General features: G+C 41.4%; 1 protein-coding gene across 2 annotated transcripts; it reads right to left on the minus strand.

Annotated features, from left to right (window-relative positions):
* Positions 1-273: 273 nt before the first annotated feature.
* Positions 274-23,738, minus strand: NDFIP1 (Nedd4 family interacting protein 1). 2 transcript variants are annotated; one of them, XR_014561553.1, is made up of 9 exons: positions 23,299-23,597; positions 11,835-11,922; positions 10,659-10,789; positions 10,382-10,469; positions 9,764-9,888; positions 7,908-8,121; positions 5,950-7,284; positions 5,316-5,899; positions 274-1,229 (listed from the first exon to the last, which is right to left on the minus strand). XR_014561553.1 is itself a non-coding variant. In XM_083728323.1 (8 exons), the coding sequence occupies exons 1-7, from the start codon at positions 23,371-23,373 to the stop codon at positions 5,318-5,320; spliced, it is 678 nt and encodes a 225-aa protein (XP_083584449.1). In that variant the 5' UTR covers positions 23,374-23,738; the 3' UTR covers positions 274-1,229; positions 5,316-5,317. The 2 variants fall into 2 exon arrangements, 1 of the variants encoding a protein (XP_083584449.1); XM_083728323.1 differs by lacking the exon at positions 5,950-7,284 and having other exon boundaries at positions 5,316-5,421; positions 8,055-8,121; positions 23,299-23,738.
* Positions 23,739-24,130: the final 392 nt, after the last annotated feature.

Consider the following 24,130-nt stretch of genomic DNA (forward strand, 5'->3'; position numbering starts at 1 on the left):
GAAGTCAAAGTGTTTAGGGCAATGAAACACAAATAACTAAGAATGGAGTGACTTCAAAGACAGTAGAGTGGAATGCCAGACAGAAAAAATGAGCTCCTTTAGTAGCCCCACTTAGTAAGAAAAATAATAGCAAAATAGTTATTATTTGGCTGCTACCATCATGTCTATGTAACTCAGTTGCCATGAATTTACGGGGGTGGGGATGGGTAACACTGAAGGGAAAAAAATAGGCACCCATGTAAACACTGATGTACAGCAAAAAGAAAGCCCTAGTAATATAAGTGACATTTATTAACATTCTGCTATATTTACAGTTTTAACATAATAAAACTCTGAATTACTGCTTTGCAGAAATCACACAAGTGCACATTAATCTATATTTAAATGCACCAGGAATTAGAAAAGCAAGGAGTACAGCTATGTTAGGAACCATTTCAAGTTCTAAAGTCAACAAAAATGGCGATGTGCTTTCTGATTTTATGCACTGCATTATCAAATTATTTTAGGTACTTTCTGATTTTATACACCACATTATCAAATTCTTTGAATTTGATACCACCAACATATAATATGAGGGTTCCTATCCCAAAAGTGTGCAGTACAACAGTAAGAAATACTGAATACATACTACCAAGAGTTAATACTTGTACCAGCTTCTTAATGCTCTTTCACTACTATGCCTTAAAAACATCCACATGGTACATGTAGATTTTATTTCCAGGTTGTTTTCATTTTATTTTAACAACAGATACATACTATGTGCAGAAATACAGTTAAAACGATTTTCTAAAGTTCCAAGAACACCCCTTCACAATGGCCAGCATTATTACTTATCTTACACTAAGAAAACATATTCAAAGTTCAATTTTAAGGAGAACAAAAAGCAAGACTGACCCCTTCTGGCTGCAGGGCAATAGCTCATGCTATTTAAAGAACTACAAATACTATATAAGGCATTATTAGTAACATCACAGACTTGATTGCAAGAGCTGCTTCAAACATTAGCCACTAATGATTCAATGATTACAGTTCTGCATTAAACTATTAAAATTTTACATCTAGAAACAAATAGAAAGAAATGCTTCTTTTTTTCCAACAGTACTTTATTCATTTTAAAGCGGGTGATTATTTTTTTTCCTTCTGTGTTGAGAGTCTTGATTTATTTCCTGCAGGTGTCCACTTAAGGGAGAACTCATCAATGCAGGAAAATGTTGCCAGAAAACATCAGTCTGAAAAGAGCAAAAGCACAGTTACTATTTTAGCTAAGAGAAGGATGTTTACAATCTTGGAATACATTTTTCATACGCAAATGCACAACTGTTCACTAGTTTTTGAATCCTTTGTTTCTAGTTCCCACCTTGCCCATTACATTTAATTCTGACCTCATTCCTGTGCCTCTGTGACTGATGAACAAAATGTACACGGTCAAACTTTATTTCTGGTATGGCACAGGAACAGAGGCACAATAAATTCCAACCCTATTCCTCCCACCCACAAAAAAAAACACCCTAAACGGGGATGGAGGTGGGGGAGAGAAATCTTCTTGATTACATGAGTTTAAGTTTAGATTTAAAATATTTTAAACTAGCAGAATCACCCAAAAGCTGGACCACATCAAAAGCATACGCCCGTGTGTGTGTGTGTGTGTTTCTGTCAGAGTTTGTGTCTCTAAGAGCTACATAATTAGGGCTGAAGAGCAAAAAAGAGGACAGGCCAAGCTGCTGCCAGTCCGAGCTGGGGAAAGAGATTGGTGAGTGCAGGTGAGCGTGGTCACTGTGCCCACTTGCCTCTTTCCCGGCTTGGGCTGGCAGCAGCCGCGGCTGGCCTCCAACTCCGAGTCCAAACACCCCCCCCAACATTTCCTTTGCCCCCCCCCAAAAAAGAGGACATGTCCAGGTTTTCCCAGACATATGGTATCCCTAGCATAATGGGAGAGAGAATCAGTAAATTTTAATTATCAAGCAATTTTTATACCTTTTCAAAAGATTAAGATTGGTAATGATAGGCTGGATTTTACCATCCAGTTTAAGTAGCTCCAAAAGGAACCGTTTGCAGGCAAAGGGCTGCACTGTTGTTCATACGTGGCTGCTCACTGTTCCCCCTCCTGCGCCAGACTGAGTAACTTTTATACAAATTAAAGCTAAACACACCTCTTAGCAGTGTTCTTTCTTAGGCTGTAGGGGGATGTGGGCAGAGTAACCAACTATTACAAGAAACAACATTTTCTTGTCATCAGGCTACTGGCCTTTTAAAGTTCTCAGGGAATTTCAGAAGATTAAAGAAGAAGAAGAACCTCCAAGAGTGTAAATGGTAAAAACAAGGACAAGTGCTGATCTGGTGTTTTGTTCACAAATTACAGTAGCAGTACATTTATTTCTGATAGACAGGAATCTGAAAGCCCTGCTGATCTTATGGATATGAAACAAAAAATAAGAAAAATGGCTTTTGCCAACAGGCTTTTGGGAACGGAGTGCTCCTAATGAGAGGGCTGGCACAGTGCTGTTTTTATTATAATTATTTGTATGGTTTTAATAGATTTTATATGTGTGTGTTTTTGTGTGTAGAGAGAGAGAATGAACGAGTTTTAATTCTATCAATGTTTAATTATTATTTTTTTAATTATTATTATTTCTATGTTTTTGTTTTTATCTGTAAGGCACCTTGAGACCCTGTCAGGGAAAAAGGTGAGGAGGGGTATAAATAATATATGGGGGGGGGGGAGTTATTAGAATACACTGCTAAGTGCTGTTAAGCAAGAATTAAGAGGCTGGGTGGTTTTGTGTATGAATAAGGACAGACTAGACATAGGAAGCATGCAATCCTGTGGTTGGCTCCTAAGCCCTTAACTATGGTTACATATGCACCAGCCAATGGCCTCCCACATGAGCACAAGGTCAAGCCTCCCATTCTACTTAAGATGACTTTCAAGTAAGCTCCATGGAACTAAGTCAGGCTTACTTCAGGGTAAACATGCCTAGGATTATACTACACTTCAAATAACTAGTCATCTTTCTAGTCCTGTGAAATTTGTAATAAAGAACCAAGCAGCTTCAACGTATTATTTCTTATTACCTTTCTATTCTCCCTTTCCTTGAAGGAGCTCAAAGATCTGTACATGGCTCTCCCAATTGTATTCTGTACTTACAACAGCCCCGTGAGGTAGGTTAGGCTAAGAAGATAACGATTCCCCCTCTCCCCCCCCAAAAAAGTAGCTTGAAAAAGCTACATTCAGATAAAAAAATTATTTAATGGTTCCCGCAAGAGCAAAAGAACAAGAGTGGCCTACTAGTTAATGGTGTTTCTAACATTGGAACTGAGAGAAAAAAACATAGGAGCAGGGAAGTTTGTAATTCAGTGTGAATTTCAGATCCAAAAGGACTACAGAGGACACCACAAACCTTACTAAGGAAGTAAAGAAACCCTAACCACAGAGTATTTCTCTTTTTTTAAATAGCTTTTTCCAGCTCAAATGTTCTAATGTGGTGGGTGCCAACTGTGTTTCTTATATGGCCCATGTCATGATGGTGGTTGGGTTTGGTTTTTTTAAGTGTCCCACCACTGCTAAAGAAATCTTCTTTCTGTGTGTGGTCTAGCCATGTATCTCATTAACTACTGGAAAGAAAGGCAAACCTTTTACAGCTTGTGCGGTTGCTGGCCAGCTAAAAAGAAAAGTGGAAAGGGAAAACTAAGGTTCCGTTTTATAGGATGCATGCTTAATAGCATCCAGTTGAAACTTTCATTTTTCCACTACTGTCCTGGACAGAATATCTCCAGGTTTCTCTGGGGTACCAGTTTCTATGGAATGGCAAGGGCATGTCTTTCAACTATTTTTAACTAAGTACTCTTTTCTCAGCTTCTAGGCCCTTCTAACCCAGCACATCTGCTTGGCAGGTGCATATAGAGATTCCCACGTCAAATTTTGTGGTGTCTAGGGCAGGGCAATAACTGGTTTTCAATATTGCGATATATCACCAGTTAAACATTGTGATATATCACAATATCTGAAATAAGGAAGGAACTACGCAGAGGCAACCAGGACAATGTCCTGGCAACTGCTACTACTCAAGGGTCTAAAACTGATAAATGATGATATTATCAATCGCCTCATGGCCACTTTCAGCAGTAGGCAAGCCGAAATGCATCCAAATGAGACTTTTGGATTTGGGCTTGGCTACTGAATGGTGGTATCCAGGAGAATCCAAAGGACGGTGATGAGTCATAGTGAATACAAATAATCTGGAATCTATTGTGGCATAAGCTTTCATGGACTAGAATCCACTGTATCCCATGCCTTTCTTGGGTTTTGCTCCACCATTTAAGATCCCAGACTCTAAAAAGGCTACCTCTCTAGCAATTCTTGATCTGGGAGACCAGGGCTGGAATCCCCACTCACCCATGATGCCCACTGGGAGACCTTGGGCCAGTTCTTAAACATAACTCACAGGTTTGTTGTGTGGTTGAAATGGGAAGGAGAACCATGTAAAGCAACTTGAGGAACTTGGAAGAAAAGATGATATATAAATGTAACAAAATAAATAAACCGCAGGTTTCTCTGTAAGACACTACCCAGATTCCAGCAAAAAGGAAATAAAAGTGATGTTATAATAATAATAATAATTTATTATTTATACCCCGCCCATCTGGCTGGGTTTCCCCAGCCACTCTGGGCGGTTTCCAAAAGAATATTAAAATACTGTGATACATTAAACATTAAAAGCTTCCCTAAACAGGGCTGCCTTCAGATGTCTTCTAAAAGTCTGGTAGTTGTTGTTCTCTTTGACATCTGGTGGGAGGGCGTTCCACAGGGAGGGCACCACTACCGAGAAGGCCCTCTGCCTGGTTCCCTGTAACTTGGCTTCTCGCAGTGAGGGAACCGCCAGAAGTCCCTCGGTGCTGGACCTCAGTGTCCGGGCAGAACGATGGGGGTGGAGACGCTCCTTCAGGTATACTGGACCGAGGCCATTTAGGGCTTTAACGGTCAGCACCAACACTTTGAATTGTGCTCAGAAACTTACTGGGAGCCAATGTAGGTTTTTCAAAACCGGTGTTATCATATTTGTCTTTTCAAATTGGTATAATTTAGTGTATAATACTAGTGCACATTAGAAGTTGGAGGAAGTGGCTTCTACTGAAATCAATGGGACTTCAAAATGTGTCTAGGATCATAACAGCAAATGGTGCTCTACAAATACAATAAATCAGTCACTCTTATTTGGTGAACAACACTGAAGATGGTATATAGGATATGGGATGACCTGCTTTTTAAATCAAGCAAAGAAACACGAAGAATTAAAGCAGATTCCCCAGAGAATTACCTTTAGTAAATAAAGAGAACTCTAGTCCTGGGAAGAGTGGAAAATGTATCTGGCATCTTCCGAACCTTTGCATAATTGATAAATCCTCTGAGGAACAGGAGAAACCCTAACAAAAAATAACAGAGTTATATTTCACATACACATCTTCCATTCTTCTGAAAGGCAAGGTTCATTCCTACAATTGGTTCCCTCTTGTTTAACCAGTTATTGATCCACAGGATTACCCATTCTCTTATCCAATCACTGCTACACTTACTCAGGAACCTGCAGTGAAGGACTTTCTCAAAATGTTTTTGGATGTCCAACCATATATCTTCTGAACCACTTACATGCTTGTTGATACTCTCAAAGAATTGAAAAAGTTGGTGAGCTGGACTTCCATTTATAGAAGCCATGCTGATTGAAAAACTTGTTCTTTTATTTGCTTAATCATTCCAGCTTCAAAATGACTTTTAACCAACTTTAGAAAAAAGGTTAGCCTGTTATTTCTTCAGTTCCCCTTCCCTCCAAGTCCCCCTTTTTTTGGCGGGGGGAGATCTCATATTGGTTACCTTCCAATCCTCTGATAAGGATCAGGTTTGGGTCTGGGAGTGTCTTTGGATTCGTTTCTGCTCCTGGAGGAGCAGGTTGTGGCCATGATCAGAAGCACATTTGTACATCTTTCGCTAATGTACCTTTCAATCCTCTCATCAGGAGGTTGAGTTTAATGATGTGGTATACAGTCATTGAAAATTCAGCAGTTTCAATTTTGAGCAAAAGCTCTTGGGTTCACACTATCTGGACCTACTATGGCTTATGGTTATGAACCTTGCATGCTCCACACACTGTTTTGAGTGAGAGAATATACTGAAAGTTTCCATGCCCTGTTTAGAAGAAAGTGCATCCAAAACCTGGCAAAGGGTGGTTTGTTCAAACCATGCTTTGTCAATGAGTCACAAGCAACCCAGGTTTTAATGCAATGACAAACAACAGTTTCTTACAAATCAGAAAAGGACGTTTTAAATCTCACCACTTCATGCATAGTGGGGAAGGGAAAGTGAATCTGAGGCTATGTTTGTACCCATGGGAGCATCTCTGCGTCCCCCTTTAATTTTCCTTTCACAACTCTGATGTCCAAAGTTCCTATTGCTTCCCCGGCTAGTTCCTGATGTAGTTGAAGAAATATTTGTTTTCATGTCTTTACCAACTTTCTCCTCATTTTTTTCCTTTTCTTGCTTGACACATTTATTTGCTGGAATTAGGAATCATTTTTGTTCTCATTTTGGCAAGACAACTTCTTTTTAAGGGAAGCTTTCTTGCCTTTTACGGTTTTCTTCACACTATTATTTAACCACACAGCTATCATCATGAACTTGTTTCTAAATCTGTGGTGTTCATTTTTCTGAGCCTGTTATAAATACATCCTCCCAGCTTCCCGAGAGGATCTGACCCACCACTGACAGTTTTACTCCGTTTTGAAAAAGACTCTCTTCCTAGTTAACATCACTAATGTTTTTTCTAAGTCAATGAGGGCTAAACTGCGACCCAACAGACCTGTGGAACAAATTTCCCACTTTTTTTCTTCTTTATTTCAAAATGTCAGGTGTGGATGCCAATTTGATCACAGAGGGTATTTAATTCTTTCCTCCTGTGTTGTTTTAAGAACTTAAAAAAAGCCCTGCTGGATCAAACAAAAGGCCCATCTGTCCTCATAGTGCCCAGATGCCTATGGGAAGCTTGTAAGCAGGATCTGAGCACTACATTGTCGTCCCCCGTCCCCCCCCCCATCACCATGACTCCCAGAGTTGCTATTATCCCTCAGGGGTGAGGAGACAGATATAGCACTGTGCCTGTCATTTTCCACAGTAAAACAAGGTTGTGGGTTTCTTACTGCAAAGAATGAAATGTCCACTAGATGGCAGGATTCCTTGAAAGGAACATCTCAAAAATCTGCCAAAGTTCTCTAAAGTGGCCAGCATAGGAACCATAGCTGTCAAGTGTCCCTTATTTGAAGGGACAGTCCCTTGTTCCAGCTCCATGTCCCACTGCTGTCCCTTATTGATGGATGTCCCTTAAATGTCCCTTAAAGGATGTCCCTTAAATTTCAAAGGAAGCAGCTCCTCTCCCTCCCTCCCTGCCTGCCGGCCGGCCAGATAAAAGGGAGGCTCCAACTGTGTTGCTTGGCTGTGTTGCTCACCCAATAAGAAGTCTAAGAACGACTGGGGGGGTGGAGCTTGCATGCCTTGTGTGTGGCTAGTTAATGCAAGCTGAGGGGTTTTTTGAATGCTGGACGCCATTTTGTTGCACATGCTGCTGCAAACTTTGCAGTGCAAAGCCAGGCCGGGGAGCCATCTTAAGTTGAGGCTGCTTAGGCCTTGTGGTGCATGTGATTCAGATTCTAGTCAGTTGAACCTCTGGTTACAAAGTTGGTTGGACAGTGTTCTCGAAGCTACCCAGCATGAGTTTGACCAGACTGCAGGAGGACAGGAAGACTGGAGTGTCTGGAACAAGTGAGGCTGCAGGTCCCTTATTTTGGCTGTTGGTCTCTTATTTTCAAGGCTGCTGGTCCCTTATTTTCAAATCTGTAAGTTGACAGCTATGATAGGAACTAACCTAAAAGACTGGCAGAAAAGCCCCTTTCTGAAATCAACATTAAAAATACACTACAATCATTATTACAAGTAAGGAATAATAACTAGATATGAGCAGGTTCACGCACAATTCCTAAAGCAAAAACTGAAATGAACGTTTAACACTTACCTAACACAAGGAACACCCACCACAACCAGTACTGACCATCAAAGTAACCAGGGAAATAGGTGGAGAACTAAAAAAAAAAAGTGGGGGGAGAATAAGGTCAATCATTATGTAGTTGCAGGATTTTTGCACTGGCATTTTGTTACTAGCAGCAGTTATTGCTGGATAAATTACTGCTATCACACACATTTCTTCTGTAAACTGTTTAGTATAATAATTAAGCAGTATATAAATTTTGTAAAATTATACACACACTCCACCAGTAACTCAGGGTTAAGCTCCTAAATCTCTGCAAAAAATAATACTGCATGGTGAAAGGACATGATCCGAAAAATCTCTATGTGAAGAGGTAACTCTCCAGATACACACAAGCACTTCTTGTTGCAATAGTCTGGGATGTATGCTAACATGGTCAGACTTAATCCAGACAAGATAGAGTCCTTTTGGCCAGTAGGAAAGCTAATCTCAGAACCTGTTCTGAATGAGGAATTCTAAGGTGGCAGGTGATGTGAAAGAGCTTCTCTGCCTGAGATCCATAAGAGCGACTGTAAATCAAGAATCCACAATACTGTGCTTAATGGCCAAAAACAGAAAGCTCCTGCATGTGCAAAATGCAACTACTGAAATACAAAAGACTGTACAATTAAGGACCAAACATGAGTTCTCTGGCTTCTAAAATCTAAAATCAATTCAATCACATTTTTTTCTTGCACATCCTCAAACTATCGTCACCCTGACACAAACCAGTCCATGAACTGCATACAGAATGTGTTGGGTGACTCCAATGCAACACCAATAACTTCCAGCGGGGGATATAAGCTTTGCAGACAGTAAATCCTTTCAGCCACTCAAATCATTGCTTCTACATAGGCATTTTCTCTTCTATCTCCACTTCAGAAATTAAAAGGTACAAGGCCAGTGAAATTCTAAATAAGCACCACTTAACAAACAGCTACATTATACGCATGTATAATGTTTTATCTATCCAACAACAGGCAAGTCTGGCTTTATTAAGCCATGCTGTGATGCAAGAAACCTACACACACACACACAAATTTTTAACTGGTTCTCAAACCGTGCCAGTAACTTTTATTGCAGTTTTGAATAAAATCTAATCAATAAAATGGGCCGGTCATTTTGGCATACCGTAGCCAGTACTCCGAAGGGCATCTAGTCTCGCCTTACAGTTTTACATACATCGAAAATGAAAAGTTTACATCACAGCATTTGTTTGCTCCTCTGCATCAACCTATCTAACCAATCTGTTCCCGCTATTTGTGGAATACATTACACCAAACACGAGTGTTAGTATCCATGCCCTTTGAGACAACATTCACCTCACATAATTACACAGCGAAGTATTTCAGATATCTTTTTTTTTTAATTACTCTTCAATGGAGCTGCCTTTTGATAATCTGAAGCTATGCAAATTAGCTGAAACAAGCACACTGTGCAAATCTGCATAATTTCCATTTCAAAAATCATGTTTGGTGGTTGCAAAGATCATGGTGTTCAGAATTTCAGACTGCTTACACAGGGTTAGTAACTCAATCAAGCTGCATTTTCTTAATATAATAAAGACATATTCATATGTTTTGTCTTTAGGACTTTCACAAAGGGAAGACTCACTAGGGAATTATTTGTTGCAATGCCTATCATACACAGAGCACTCGCCTTTTATTCAGCCTTCTTTTTTCCACTCCTCAACTTACCCTGACAATCAAGATCCACTTAATGAGAGACAGACCAAATCCAGAAATGGCCCCATATCTTCCTGCTGCTGAGGTAGTCAGGCAGAAAGAGAGAAAGAATCCAATCCAGTTGAAAAGGAATGCCACTAAGGGGAAAAAAAATAGAGAGAATACAGCAATCACAATTGATTTCAATTTGTGCCAATTGAGGGTATCACAGAGGCATCTCACTGGAAAACAGGGTGCTGGACTAGAGGGATCTTTGATCTGAACCAGCAATGCACTTCATATTGTTTTAAGCAGAAGGTTTTAAGCAGAAATGGTCACTCCACCCTTCCATTTTTCTGAAAGTTTCATTCCTAACCTTCCAATATAAAATGCATCTCAAGTAACGACAAATCCCTTCTCTGCCCAGAAACGGCTGGCTTGTTATAAAAGTTGCCCATCTGCACTAGCAAGGACAGCAACCACACCCCAAGCAGGCATGTAGCACACAATCAACATGGAGAATCAATATTCAGGTGAGACAGTCTACTATATGGATGAACCACCTCTTCGAAAAAAGAAAGGAAAGTGCTAGTTCAATCATGTTAACAGTTCCGTCACAAAGATTCAGGTTGGTTTTTTTAGTGTACTTACTGAAGAAAGTCAGCATGAAAATGCCGTCATTTCCTATCCTCAGCTGATCAGTATCGTCAAAGTCATCCCGTGCCACAAAGTCCTCCTCCTAAGACAGAAATCATTCAAGGTGGCTAGCAAATCTCAGACAAACTAATTTACCGGCATTAGGCTTACAATACTTTCCCCCAAAAGAAAGCTAAAGTGCAGCTATCGTCAATGCTTACTCTTCCTTGAAAATTGTGTGGTTGAGATACCATAACTAAAAGCACATGACACAAAATCATATCACACTTACCCTCCCAGGAACTAAAGGTATGGTAGCTTCCGCCTTGGTTCTCTCTGCTTCATCGTAAGTAGGCAGGGTTGTGGCTACATTGTAAGATGGGGGATTAGGAAACCCAGCCTCATCTTTATAATCAAAATACACTGCGGGGGAAATAGATGGGAGAGAGAAAGGTTAATTATCAGAATACCTACATACTAAAAATTACAACCTAATTTTCCTTCCTGATAATAAAAAAATAAGGATAGGTGAAATGATTATAGTGAAAGTATTGTGTACATGGCAGCAACCCAGCTTTATGGCACATAATGTGGCTAATTTGTGACCTTTCAGATGCCACTGGACTACAGCTGCCATCATTCCTGACCCCTCGCTAGGCTGGCTGGGGCAGATGGGAATTGTAGTCCAACAGCATCTGGAAAGTCACTGAACAGCCACCCCTGCTCTATGGTCTTTTGTTCAGATATAGAAATGGATAAAGCAGGATTCCTTGTGCACAACCTCGTCAGACAAATCAGTGTTAATTTGCTTTCCAAAATGCAAGGTTGTCAAGGCTAGGCTGATGTAAATGATGAACATAATCATATAATGAGTGTCACTTAGAAGTAGATTATGGTGTTTTGATTCATCTTATTAATTCTACACTGCATGCAAATATATTCCCAGGTGCCAATTTGAAACCCAGATGGCTTGGAACTTTGCAGGATGATCATAGCCTGTCATAACAGCTGAGCACAACCGAAGCATGTCTGCAGAACCTTCACAGATATAATGAAGACTTGGAGAAAGATGCACTCTGCTAGCAGCAAGGAATAATTATCCATGGTTTCAAAGTATGTTCAGAGGTGGCAACAGAATTTTTGGGTCCACAATACTACGTAGAGAAGACCAGTCACCCAGCTGCAAAAACTCTCCCTCTCCCTTTTCTGATACACACACCATTAGCATCAAGTTTTATAGCCACAAATGCAGTATAATATAAATTGGCAACAGAATGAAATGCTATCTTTCTCTCTATGCTAAGACAGAGCACTCAGGAACGTAAGATGAGCCAAGAAAGGTGGTTTATGGAATCACATATTTCTCCATGAATTTATGTTGCCTGCACATAACTTGCTATCCTTCCAACCATTAGCAATGATACTCGACTAACGAAAATCAGTGAGCATTTAAAAAATAAATAAGTACCTGCGTTCTCCCCAGAAATGCTGCTGTACGGTGGTGGGAAATCATTTACAATCTGCAGATTCTCACAAGGCTCCTCCTCATTCTGCAACTAAACAGAGACATTTTTGGTTTTAACATGGCAAGGACAAGATGAAGAGTGCACATTTTTTATCTTAAAGGCATAGATAAAAAGAAGTCAGATTAATTTCAAGTGTGCCTGCAGAAATTAGATGCCAACGGAGTATTCTTCCTATTAATAAACATATTTTAAAATGTTTTAGATGGTGTATAGATGTTTCATAAATTAAGAACATTTAATTAATGATTTAAATCATGATTTAACTCCCCAGTTCCCCTCCCAGAAAATTTAAATAACTGAGTCAAGTTTCCAATTTTAAAATTATACTTTTCCTAAACAAGAATGCATACTTTCTGGCTACTGTAGCAATTAAATGTACAAATTTGCAACTCAACCGAGTCTTTATATAATGTGGGAGCATAATCCAGAACATTTGACCAAACAGATCATGCATCTTTGTGCAACAGAATTGTGACTACTTAGAAAAAGGAGTATGGTTAGTTCTCTTTGTGCATTTGCAAGGATACTGAGCAAGATCATATACTTGAAGGCTAAGTTTACAATCCTATGCATATTTATTTGAAAGTTAAGTTCCGCTGAATAAACCGGGACTTAGTAACATGCATAGAATGGAGCTGTACAAAAACTCTGAGGTAAAAGAACAATAGCAAAACAATGTTTCTCCGTGAGATAGAAAGCAAATGCCCATACTGTTTGGTTGGTAAGGGTCACAAATATTCTACAACGCTACCGGACTCAGATAGCTGGAGTAAAAGGTCATCCACAGATTTGTTTAAACAAATAAATATTGCCTCTATGGATCTGGGGAGTTACAATACTGTGTCTCCTGGACTAGCAGTCAGTGTTGACAATACTGAGCTATGCTGACCAGCTCTGACTCAGTAGAAAGCAACTTCCTGAGTGCCCAAGTGCAGGTTTTAACTGCTGATTCAGATATAATTTCTGTTATGATGAAGAGCCTGTGTGAACTTTAATCCTGGGCACTCTCTCCCCTCTTCCTCCATAAATGGAAGAAGGAGAACAAAAGCTTCCACTTTCATTTTAGAACTTTCCACAGCTCCCTGTTACATTCTAACTCAGGGAAGTGTTGTCTGTTCTAACTGCAACCTATATTGACTGCAGTATTTGACAAAGGATCCAACATTTAGCGAGTAAGCAATTAAGGAGAAATAGAAATATAACTAGGACTCAATTCTCCTTGTGACTTGGTTAAAAGGTTAGGAGGGGACAGAAAATGATGTATATAAGTAAAACTAGAGAATAGTAAGGGAGAGAGCGGAAGAGCTATGGTTGAAAAATTGAAGAGAAAGAGCGAAGAGACCTAGATAGCTTTAAAGGATGCCAAGAGACCTAGAAACTCAACTATCGAGTATAAATTGTTAAGTATTGGCTTGGTTAGAAAAACAGTCTCCAGAATAGTTGGATGTCTTTACGTGTTTCTTTTTATTTGCTCTTATAGGTAACTAAGCAAAATGCTAAGCCAGTTTTCTTTTCTCTAAAATAGTTTTCCAAAAAATTATTTGTCTAATGCTTTACAAAAACTCTGAGGTAAAAGAAGTTTGTTTTGGTTGAGAACTTGTTATTCACCTCACACTTAAGTGCCATATGACTCTTCTCAATAAAGGAAGTATACTGGCCCAATTAAAGAAAAATAGGAACTGCTTGGTGACAGTGGTGAAGGAGAGATGGGTTTGGTTGCCTCCCTTCCTTCTCAAGATGCACACCAAAGCCTGTGACACCACAGGAGCAGAGAGCAGTCTGAGTCAACCATTTCTGGCGTAAAGCAATTGTTTGCAGCAAGAATTGGGAATGACTAGGCTGAAGTGGAAGGCCATGCCTCTCAAACTGCAAGCCTAGGAATGGTGTTTCCTTCCCCCTCTCGGCTTCCAGTTAAGCCAGAAGAACATGGAAGACTACTGCTAAGCTGGAAATCATCTCTACTTCCTGCACCACCCAAAAAGAGCAAGGATAGTGTGGCAGAAAAGTAAGGGAGGGGCGAGAGGGGAAGGTGGTTGCAGATGGGAAATGGCAGACCAGGACTTGGCTTGCAGACCACCAGTTGCAGTCATTAACTTTAGTCTATGGCTCTGATAAATAGCTATGAGGGAAAGAAGTTATGGTACTGGAGCAGCTACATTTGAAAAAAAATGGACAGCCATTAGATAAATGAGAAGTGATTACTTTGGATATATTTCTGTGAACAGGAAGAAACAGTCAGAAGAACCTGTGAAAGAAGTGAGAATGAAATCTGAGGCCTTGCACGCAATGAAAGAAGAAATGCCACAGACATTTCCCCTAGAGAAATGAGAGAACTGCTGCTTTTGCATTCTAGATGCAAGAAGGAAAGGCATGCTGGAGGCGAGCGGGGTGGGGGTGGGGGGAGACCATTTAAGATTTAAGTGTCAACCCTGGGAAACCATTGAAAAGGTGGCATAATAATATCAGATAGAATGACAGAATGAAGGTGGAGGAAAGGCGGAGATTAACAACCAAGAAAACATGCTGACAATTCTGTTATGAAGGGTAAAATAATTTAATTTTTTTTAATTTTTTATTCAAGCAAATTCCAGTGATGCTGATAGTTATACAGTGGTACCTCGGGTTAAGTACTTAATTCGTTCTGGAGGTCCATACTTAACCTGAAACTGTTCTTAACCTGAAGCACCACTTTAGCTAATGGGGCCTCCTGCTGCTGCTGCGCCACCGGAGCACGATTTCTGTTCTCATCCTGAAGCAAAGTTCTTAACCTGAAGCACTATTTCTGGGTGAGCAGAGTCTGTAACCTGAAGCGTATGTGTCAGAGCTGCCCCAAGGTCCCAGCTCACAGAGGACCAACGTCAGTTCGTCTTTATGTACAAAAGTCTTTATTGAAGTTCAGTTTCCATTTCAAAGCCGCAGCGCGCAGCTCTACGTCTTAAACCCTAGACCGTCGAAGTCCCGTCTGAATCTTCTCCCCCCTGACACCAGTTTAAGATCCTAGCCCTGCTCCACCTCTTCCGCTGCTCTCTCCTCCTCTGGGTCCTCCTGCCCGCTGGGGCATTCCCCTTTCTGGACTCTTCTGACGCTGAGTCGCCTGACTCCTCCCTCTGCCTCTGGCGGGCTTTAGGACCTGGTTCCCAATCCTCATTCTCTGCTGTCCCGCTCTCCTGTACATTTGAACTTGTCTCTCGCGCCAACCCAGTGACCTTCCTCCTGACCGTTACACTGCTTCTGTCACTGCTTCCCTCTTCCGGGAGGCTCGCTGGACTTGACCTCCCCTCCTTTGCCTGACTCTCTGATGGAGGCGTGGTCAGCCCTGACTCATCTTCTCTCCCTGGTGGGGGATACGCTGGCCCCGATACCTGGGATTCTTCCCCCCCACTATGCTCTGGTGGGGAAGCTGGTCCTGATTTCCAACTGCTGCTCTGGGAGTCCCCGCTGGCCCCTTGCTCCTGGAGTGTCCCCCTTGGGAACCCCCTTGCCCTGGCCACCGGCGCCTTCTGTGAATCTTCCGATTCGCTGGAGAGGCTCATGGAATCTCTCGGGCCACTGTCATCTCCTACGCTCCCCTCGGATTCTTCTCCTTCGCTCTCCATCTCCTCCCTTCCCTGTGCTTCTGCTCTTGAGCCCCTGACAGTATGTAACCCGAGGTACCACTGTATGTGTGCATATGCGTGCACACACACAAGGAGACAATGAGAGTAAAATAATAGTGGTGTTGAATTGTTCTGTTAATATGCTGCAATTTTGTTATTTTGCCATGATATTTATAATGCACCAAAGTCTAGATAATTTAGATGCAATACATTTTTCAAAGTCCAGAAAGTTACATGGGATCTCCTTACAGGCCCCTTCCTTCCTTCCTATTCAGTTGTTCTATTAGGAGGCAAGCTATAAATTCCAAGACTCAACATTACATCTTGCCAGCAACATGAAAATGATCCTTCTCTTAATGGACAAAGCACACAGCCTCTTTTTCAACAATGCCAGCCATCTAAAATCAGCTAAGTGCTTATTAGCACAGTAAAGATTCACATAGTAGGAAGATCATATCATACACTTTTACATGAACAAATGCTGCTCTAATAGCATAAAACTGGCGAGTTGTCACTTGCAATACAGTTTTATTTTTTGAGAATTAGCAACTGGGTGGTGAGAAAGGTAGAAAATAAGGCCTGCTCAAAGTTTGGGGTAACCAGGATAATAACTGTGGCAAAATATCAGCACAGCACTCTCCTCCAACAGCATAATTTGTATGTAAAAATGCCCAATTACAAGAGATTCAAAAACTAAACTGGCTCTCTCTTTGCTCTTGTTATTTCTGTCAGTTAACAATGGCATGACTAGAATCCACTTCTGATCTATACTACTGCAATATATTCTACTATCAGGTCTTCCCTTTCCATCTTTCTCCTCTAACTTCTGATCAAAATCTGACCACCTGGTTAATGTAATGCCCATGTCACTATGATCACATTTCCTCATTGTAATATTTTATTCATTGGCTCCAGGCAGCATTCAGTTTGACTTGCTACTTTTAAATGCTCCTCCTTTCCTTTCTTTTCTTATCTCACATTAGTCCTGCTTTTTTCATTTATTGCACACTCTTCTTTTTTCCATCTGCTTTATCTTTACATGGGTTCTTTCTCAAACCCTGCTCATCCTCTCTTCTTCGCCATCACTGAGAGCAGCTCAGAGTGCTCCAGAAAAAGGAAGCACTCCAATTTGCTATAATGTTTCCCAAGTGCAGGTGATGACAAAAGGGCCAAGAAACATTCAAAGAGCAGTGCAGTATTTTTCAACCTTGGGTCCCCAGATGTTGTTGGACTACAACTCCCATCATCCCTGAGCTCTGGCCTTGCTAGCAAGGGATGATGGGAGTTGTAGTTCAACAACATCTGGGGACCCAAGGTTGAGAAAGGCTGGGAGAGGTCCTTCCTGTTTCTGGAGTGCTCTTATCTGTTCCCAATGGTAGTTAAAATAACATCATAAAAGGGAAGGGTGCTTTGCTGTTGAGCACCACAGAAAATTGTATTCAGGGCAGGAAGGCTGTCAAAAACATTATGATGGGTCAGATCAGGCACATGGGCCAGTAGTTAATTACTCTTCCTTTAAAACATGGAGATAGGGCAAAACAGACCAATCCTAATCCCCATGTCTACTGAATCTAAGGGGTTAGGATTGGTTCAAAGTGCCCCATCGGCCAGTGGAGAGGAGCACCACCAAAGGTAGGCACCTCCATTCACAGAAGCTCTGCAGGCATAAATTTACCACTGGCAGTACTTCTGCCAGAAGCAGGCCCTGAAACAAGGCATTCCAGCAGTAGAGGACGTCAGGAGTCAAATGAATCTGAAGGCCCACTGCTTCTCCAAGAGGCTGCAAGATCCAGGCCCATCAACTATACCAATCTGGACCTGGCATAGTACCCCCACAAGCAAACAAAGAACCAATAAAAAAATCTCAATATAAAATAAACCAATGCAGGGAATTAAAAACAACAAGAAGAAAAACTACCAGAATGAAGAGAACACCCGCCCAATCTCATTCCTTGGCCAGGACAAGTCACCAGGGCCTGGGAGGTGCTGGAATATCTGCAACTTCACTTTCCACTCACCTTGTTTTTAGGACTACTCTATAATCCTTCTACCTCAATATGAAAATGCGTAAATTTCTGAGTACATTTTTTTGCTAGGTACTCCTTAATTCTGATACTATTCATGACATTTTAAAATGATGTGGCCTTTTCATTAGGTATTTGCGCGTCTCACTCTCATTCAAATTACTCAGATTAGAATGTGTAAACAAACCTGTGATTGGTTTATTCTATTTTAAGGGGAAATGGGTACTTGGTTCACTAGCCATTAGGATGCTTCTTTATTTGAAAAGAAAAAGGTCAGGCCATTACAATTTTCATATTCACATTCACAAAGCAATGCAGAAAGGGAAAACAAAACAAAACACAAACAACTGGCATTTAAACTCCAATTAAATTAGAAGAATGGTCAATATTTCCTAGCCTATGTTTTTCTTTCGTTCCTTCTAGTAAAAGCTAATCCATTATTCCTCAAGAGTTTTAACACAACAAACCTCTCATGCGCATGCAACAAGCAGAACCAATACAGGCATTACCTTACAACTGCTTATGTACATATCTAGAACAATGCAAGCCTTCATACCAAAACTATCAAAGAAAGCTGGAATATAAAACATAGGCTTCTATTTCTGAATTCTATTGCCTTAACTCGTGTACAAAAAATAATTATTGGTCCCAGAATGACAACTCATGAGAGCCTCTAGATTGCAGAGATACTACTCCTCAAATCTCATCCTGTTGCTATGGCAACATAAGGGAGTTCTCAAAAGATCTCTACTAGGCATGTTTAAAATACACAATTAGCACTTCACAACAAAGCATGTAAAATACAACCCATGTAGCTCAATCCATATGAAGGTAATGTATTATTACATCTGAGGATTACTGCCAGTCATTTCTTTATTAGCTCTAGCTTTCTGAACCATATATCCTCATCAATGTGCCTCTTCACTTTATGTCATAGCTGTATATGACTACATTTAGAAACATACCTGCTGAAGAGCAAGGTGATTTGCTCCAGTTTATGGAAGCCACCTCCTGTAGATGAGGCAGTATACATGATGCTGCCAATTAAGGATTATTAAATGACACAACAGGAAGACACACACCTCAAACAGAGGCAGAAGTCACCTAGATTGTCATTTGTTCAATGCTGAAAGAAATGGAGGGTCACACCCACACTGTAAAAGCCTCATTTCACCAGTCCTACCCGCATCTTTTGTCATTTTCTAGCCGATGCCTTTCATTTTTCAACATACATTTATTCAGCCATTTTGAAACATCTAGGTACCTCATCCCCAGATGTTGCCTCTACCATTACCTTTCAAATGATCTGTAAAGATCAGTTGCTTTTATATGTACTATGCCAGTCACTGACAATAAGGAATTACATCTAAGCAAGTGAGTGGCAGAAGAGTGATGGATTCCAGTGGGCAGCCCACTGCCATGTTCAGGATCCCAGTGCTGCCTGAGGAGACCTCAGATTCAGACACCTCATGAGTCAGTCTACTCTGTGAGAATATCTCAGCACACCCTTCTATGCTGCCTCTAGTTCTTTACACTTGCTCCAACTTGAACTTATCGTTGACGAATCAAATTGGATAGAATATTTCAATTATATTATTATTGTTGCCATTGTTATTGTTGTTATTTTAATTTCTATACCACCTTTCACCTGAGGATCACAGGGCAGTTTACAATATAAAAACACAAAAATATGTAACATAGTAACAAACAAAACAATACCCCCACTCACCCCAGTTTAAAAGGCCATTCCTGCTAGTATATCAACATATTAAATATCTACTACATTTTTAACGACAATCCTATGCGTACTTACTTCAGAGTAAGTCACATGGGCCACAAGCATTCATAGGATTGTGGTGTAAGAACAGCATGTGTCTTCTTTGTGAGTACATCATTTTGGCAGGACTTGGGCATCTTGCAATCAAATGAGATCTAATTGCTCTACTCTGCTTGTAGTACACTATATTCTGGAATCACAAAATTCTGTAGAACTGGTTGATACTGAAATTTGAATTGTGAACATTGATGTTTAATTCCAGGGATGGGGGAACCTGCGGCTCTTCAGGAGTTGTTGGACTACAGTTCCCATCATTCCTGACTATTGGTCATGCTAGCTGATGCTGATGGGAGTTGGAGTCCAACAACCTCTGGAGGACCACACATTTACAAAATCGCATTTGTGTTTTGTCCCCTCTTTCCTTTTCCTTCATTTCTCCCTCTCTCTTTTCAATGCAAGCTTTTATCAAGGCTCTGGTGGTTGGTAATTTTGATTGTATGATCTTTTAAAACACCATGGAAATTTGACTGTGCGACATTAAAAGGTTAAAATGGAAACTTACCATCATCACACTGCAAGTTTTTTATAAAATAACTGAATTCAGTGTGGCTAACTCTATAATATGTTTAAGACTTCAGAATAATCCTACCTGGTCTGGGGAGGGGCAATCAAGGCTGGGTGAACTGCCAAATCCCAAACCTTGCCAGGCTGATGCTGTGAAGGGCACATGACATTTTACACCCCCCCACCCCGCCACCTACTGTCAACAGCTTTCTTTATTCAAGTTTTTTCATCCCACTGCATACAGCAGGAGAGAAAATAAAGATCCTAAACCTCCTCTAATCCATCCACAACATGTCTCCTTTTTGTCCTTTCTGCCACTGGAGAGAGACAGCTGCAGTTTTCTACTGTTACAATGAATAGGCCTTCTACTCTTCCCACAGAGATTTCCAAAATCCCATTGCCCGCCCCCAGGACACCCTGTGAGGGACCATAGGACTGCACCCTATATCACATTTACTTGGGCTTTTCATGCCCCAGCAGCAAGTCCTTACTACACTCACATTAAATTCTCCAGAAATTTTAGTAGGGTACATTTTACAACTGTTTTAAAAATTGTAATAAATTCAGCAGGTAAGCATGGTAAGAAAACAACTACTGTATAAGCAGTCCTAATTTTTCAAGCTTTGCTAAGTACCACTACTGAAAGAAGATAACACCTAATCAATTTTACTGTTATTGATTGTACAAATTGTAGAGCTTTGTTAACAGCCACAGAATATGAAATGTATAACCTGTTGGATCATTTTTAACAATAAAACTATATAATGTTATACATTGGATACTCTTGGATCTTTTTAAACAACAATACAGTATGAAATGTATAAGCTGCAGATAAGTCAAACATCTTATTTCCACTTGAGGTACAAATCTGAGGTACAACAGGGAAGTTGAAGAAATAGCTATACAAAATCAAAATCTGAAATATGTACTATGTGGTGCTGCATGATTTGGTAGATCTAGTGTAATGTAGTAGACATTGCTGGGAATTGGATCTAGGTTCAAATTCCCATACAACCATAACACTCACTTGGTGACCTTGGTGACCTTAGTATCTTAGATCAGTAACTTGCTCTCAGCATAACCTACATCACAGTTATTGTAAGAAAAAATTAAGAGGAAACTCCATGTATATTGCCAAGTTCCTTGAACAGAATATGCAAGTAACTAAGAAACAAAGTAGTCCAGAATTTTCAGGTTCACTGATACTTATTATTGTTAGTAACTAATATTCCGTCTAGAAAATTTTAATGTTTCCCTCACAAAGTGTAATGTTAGGACCATCATTTATGCTGGTGGTGGGCAATATGTAGTCTGGAGACTGTTCTCAGAGTTCTAACAAATAAAATTTATAAATTCAAACTCAAATCCTTATCTGGTGAAGCATGGCTGAAAATATGGGGTGTGGGGACCTGTTTACAGAATTTCAGAAATAAAACAAAAAGTAGCATACATTAATTAAATCTGAAAAATTCCATAATTTTGAGCATAGGGTGCTAACACAGCTAGAGCTCATATTAGGAGGGAAGAGCGCTTATCTCTCTATCCAACAATGTCATCTAGTGCCAACAATCATGTGCTCTAACAAAATACCACACAACTAACAGAGTTAAAAGGCAATGTGCTATCACAGAAATGCATGTCTTCTAGAGCTAATCATCAATCACTCATCAGACACATCTAAATTTTATGTCGCTGCAAGGAAGACAGAGTCATTTTCAGGCCTAGCATACTGTATGCTAAACTACATATACAAGCATTAATTCCAAATAAAATAAAATTTATCCCTCTAACCTGAGAAATCTAGCTTTGCTTACAAGACTCCCTTCAATAGGGATCTGAAACTGCTGAGTAAGCAAATTGTGAGAGTAATTATTTGTTCAGCCCCCCAAAAATGTCCTCAAAAAGGCACTAATAGACAACTATTTGTTGCCTTGAAATTTTCAGTCCAGGAAAAAAACAGGGACAGGGCCAACTCAAAACACAAAACCAACTGATTAAAACAAGAGTAAAGTAAAAACAAAAAGCTGCATTGTTATTTTTATATGTGGTTATTGTTAGTGGGAAGATACCCACTTATAGAAATCTCCCTGCTTCCATCTATTTAGGTTGCAAACAAAGACTAACAACTATCATTTCTCCTTGGCTCCCACCCACTGCACTCAGGAAAGCATAAACAAAGGCATCCCAGTGACAGTTTGGGCCTTTTCAGAGCACTAAATTTACTGAAGCACTGGAAAATCTGTAATTCCCATTAAGAGGAAATATGTTGCAAAGGATAACTATCCACGGAATGCCACCACACCACCAATTCTTTTCTGCAAATGTCAACTTTTGCTTTTGCAAATTTAATCAAAATAGGAAGCTACTGTGCACTGATTCCACTGGTCAAACTAGCTTAGTATTGACTTCAGAGTTTTGGACAGAAGAGACCTTGGAATTACAAAACACAATCCCAAATGGTGGAATTCAAGAGTGTTTTGGGGTTTCCCAAACCTGGGCCTCGAGCTGTTTTTGGACTACGACTCCCATGATCCCTTGCTAGTAAGACCAGTGGTCAGAGATGTCGGGAACTGTAGTCCAAAACCAGCTGGAGGCCCAAGTTTCGAAAACCCTGTTACTAGGTGGGCTGAGAGGCTGTGTTTACATCTCAACATTGTGAACATTTAAGGATCATAGGAATGTATAACGCCCCTTAAGTTAAAAACAACAAACACACGCAAACTGGTGCTGCTGGATTTTTACTGCTTACATTGGAAAACTCGGGGTTGGCGAGGATCGAATTGCTTTCGGGATCTTTTCATGGTACTCGATGTCAATTAATCCGGGATAACTACCAAGCCAGCTCCACATCACTGGCAGTCGAGGCTGGTTAAAATCCCCGTATAATAAGCAAGTACGCACTGAAAGGCGGGGGGGGGGGCATTTATACCCCCCTGCTACTCTGCCTTTAATGACCCGACTGTCGAGGGTGGGAATGCGAAGGCAGCCGGGCAACTCGTTGATCTTAAAAGCACCGTCCCTCCCCAGCAAAGCGAAGGGAGGCTTAACTTAGGGCCTCGTATCCCCGCCGTCTTCTCATCGGGGCGGCTTCCGCTTCTGGCCTTCAGAAGCAAGGGGAGGGGGAACTGGGGTGGGCGATCCGAAGCAAGGGGGCGGGAAAACAGATGAAACGGCCCCACAAATAAAGGGCCAAAGCAGCAGCTGGAGGGGGGGAACGCTGTTTTGGAGTAGATAGGGAAAAAAGCAAGATTAGGCCCGTGACGGGGGGGGCAGAGAGCGATTCCCCCGCTCCTTCCGGGCTCGGCTTCCACGTCTTCAATGTGGGTCGTAGACAAGCAGCCTCTCCCCCCACCCCCAGTTCCCCACAAGCTCCTTCTTCGTTTCGCTTCCCGCGGCCTAAGAAGCCTCGGCGCTGCCGTGCTGTCTTGCCCAGCGCATTCCTCACCTGCTGGTATCGGCCGCCGCCGCTGCTAGGCTCGCCTGCTGCTGCTGCTACTGCTGCTGCTGCCGCCGCCGCCATGGCGCTAGGCAAGAAGCGAGCGTGCTGAGTGAGGCGGGAGAGAATTAGCCTGGAGTGCCGGGCGCAGAGAGAGGGAGAGAGAGACCGGGCGGGGGCCCCGCTGGGGACGGTTCAGCGAAGTCCGTCCCCGAATGGGCGCTGCCGGGGCTGGTCTTGGCCGAGGAGGAGGGCGGCAGCCAGCCAGCTAGGTCACTTGCCGCTGCTGCCGCTGCCTACTGAAGCACCAACCCCTTCTGGTCGCCGTCCTCCTCCCCTTCCTCCGTCACACTCCTCCTCCTCCTCCAGGCAGCCGCTCTCATGCTGCTGCCCCCTCGCCATCCCCGGCGCAGTACGAGAATCCCTCGCGGCTTCGTTTCTCCTGGTTTCATTTGGTCCGCAAGGACCGCGCAAAATCTCTCGCGGCTTTTCGCATCCCGTGAGCTGATCTGATGCCAGTGTTCCTCCCTTGAGCTCGTTTTATCATCGCCATGAGGCGTGTGGAGAGGGTTTCGCCGCTGATCTTGAAATGCAATAACGACGACACCCTTCCTTGGGTTCCCGCAGTGACAGATTTACGTATAAGCTAAACAAGCTATCGCTTAGGGCCCCACTCTCTTGGGGGCGCAAAAAAAATTAAAGGGGGAAAAAGCTGGATGTACATTTCCAAAATATAAGATAATAAAATAAAACCTACATACAGCAACAGTGCCTATTCGGTTCATAAATTACCATATAGCATATATTCAACACAAATAAGCAACAATTTGTTGCTGACAAA

The sequence above is a fragment of the Podarcis gaigeae genome, assembly GCF_964106915.1.
Source record: "Podarcis gaigeae genome assembly, chromosome: 2".
Lineage (NCBI taxonomy): Eukaryota > Metazoa > Chordata > Lepidosauria > Squamata > Lacertidae > Podarcis > Podarcis gaigeae.

What these genes read in the sequence shown, in the direction of transcription:
- NDFIP1 (XM_083728323.1), bottom strand. Translation starts at nt 23,373, where the DNA reads ATGGCGGCGGCGGCAGCAGCAGCAGTAGCAGCAGCAGCAGGCGAGCCT. An exon ending in CATTTCTGGGGAGAACGCAG is followed by an intron (nt 10,790 to 11,834) that starts GTACTTATTTAT and finishes TTTCCCCCGCAG; the next exon opens with TGTATTTTGATTATAAAGAT. An exon ending in TACCTTTAGTTCCTGGGAGG is followed by an intron (nt 10,470 to 10,658) that starts GTAAGTGTGATA and finishes TTTCTGTCTTAG; the next exon opens with GAGGAGGACTTTGTGGCACG.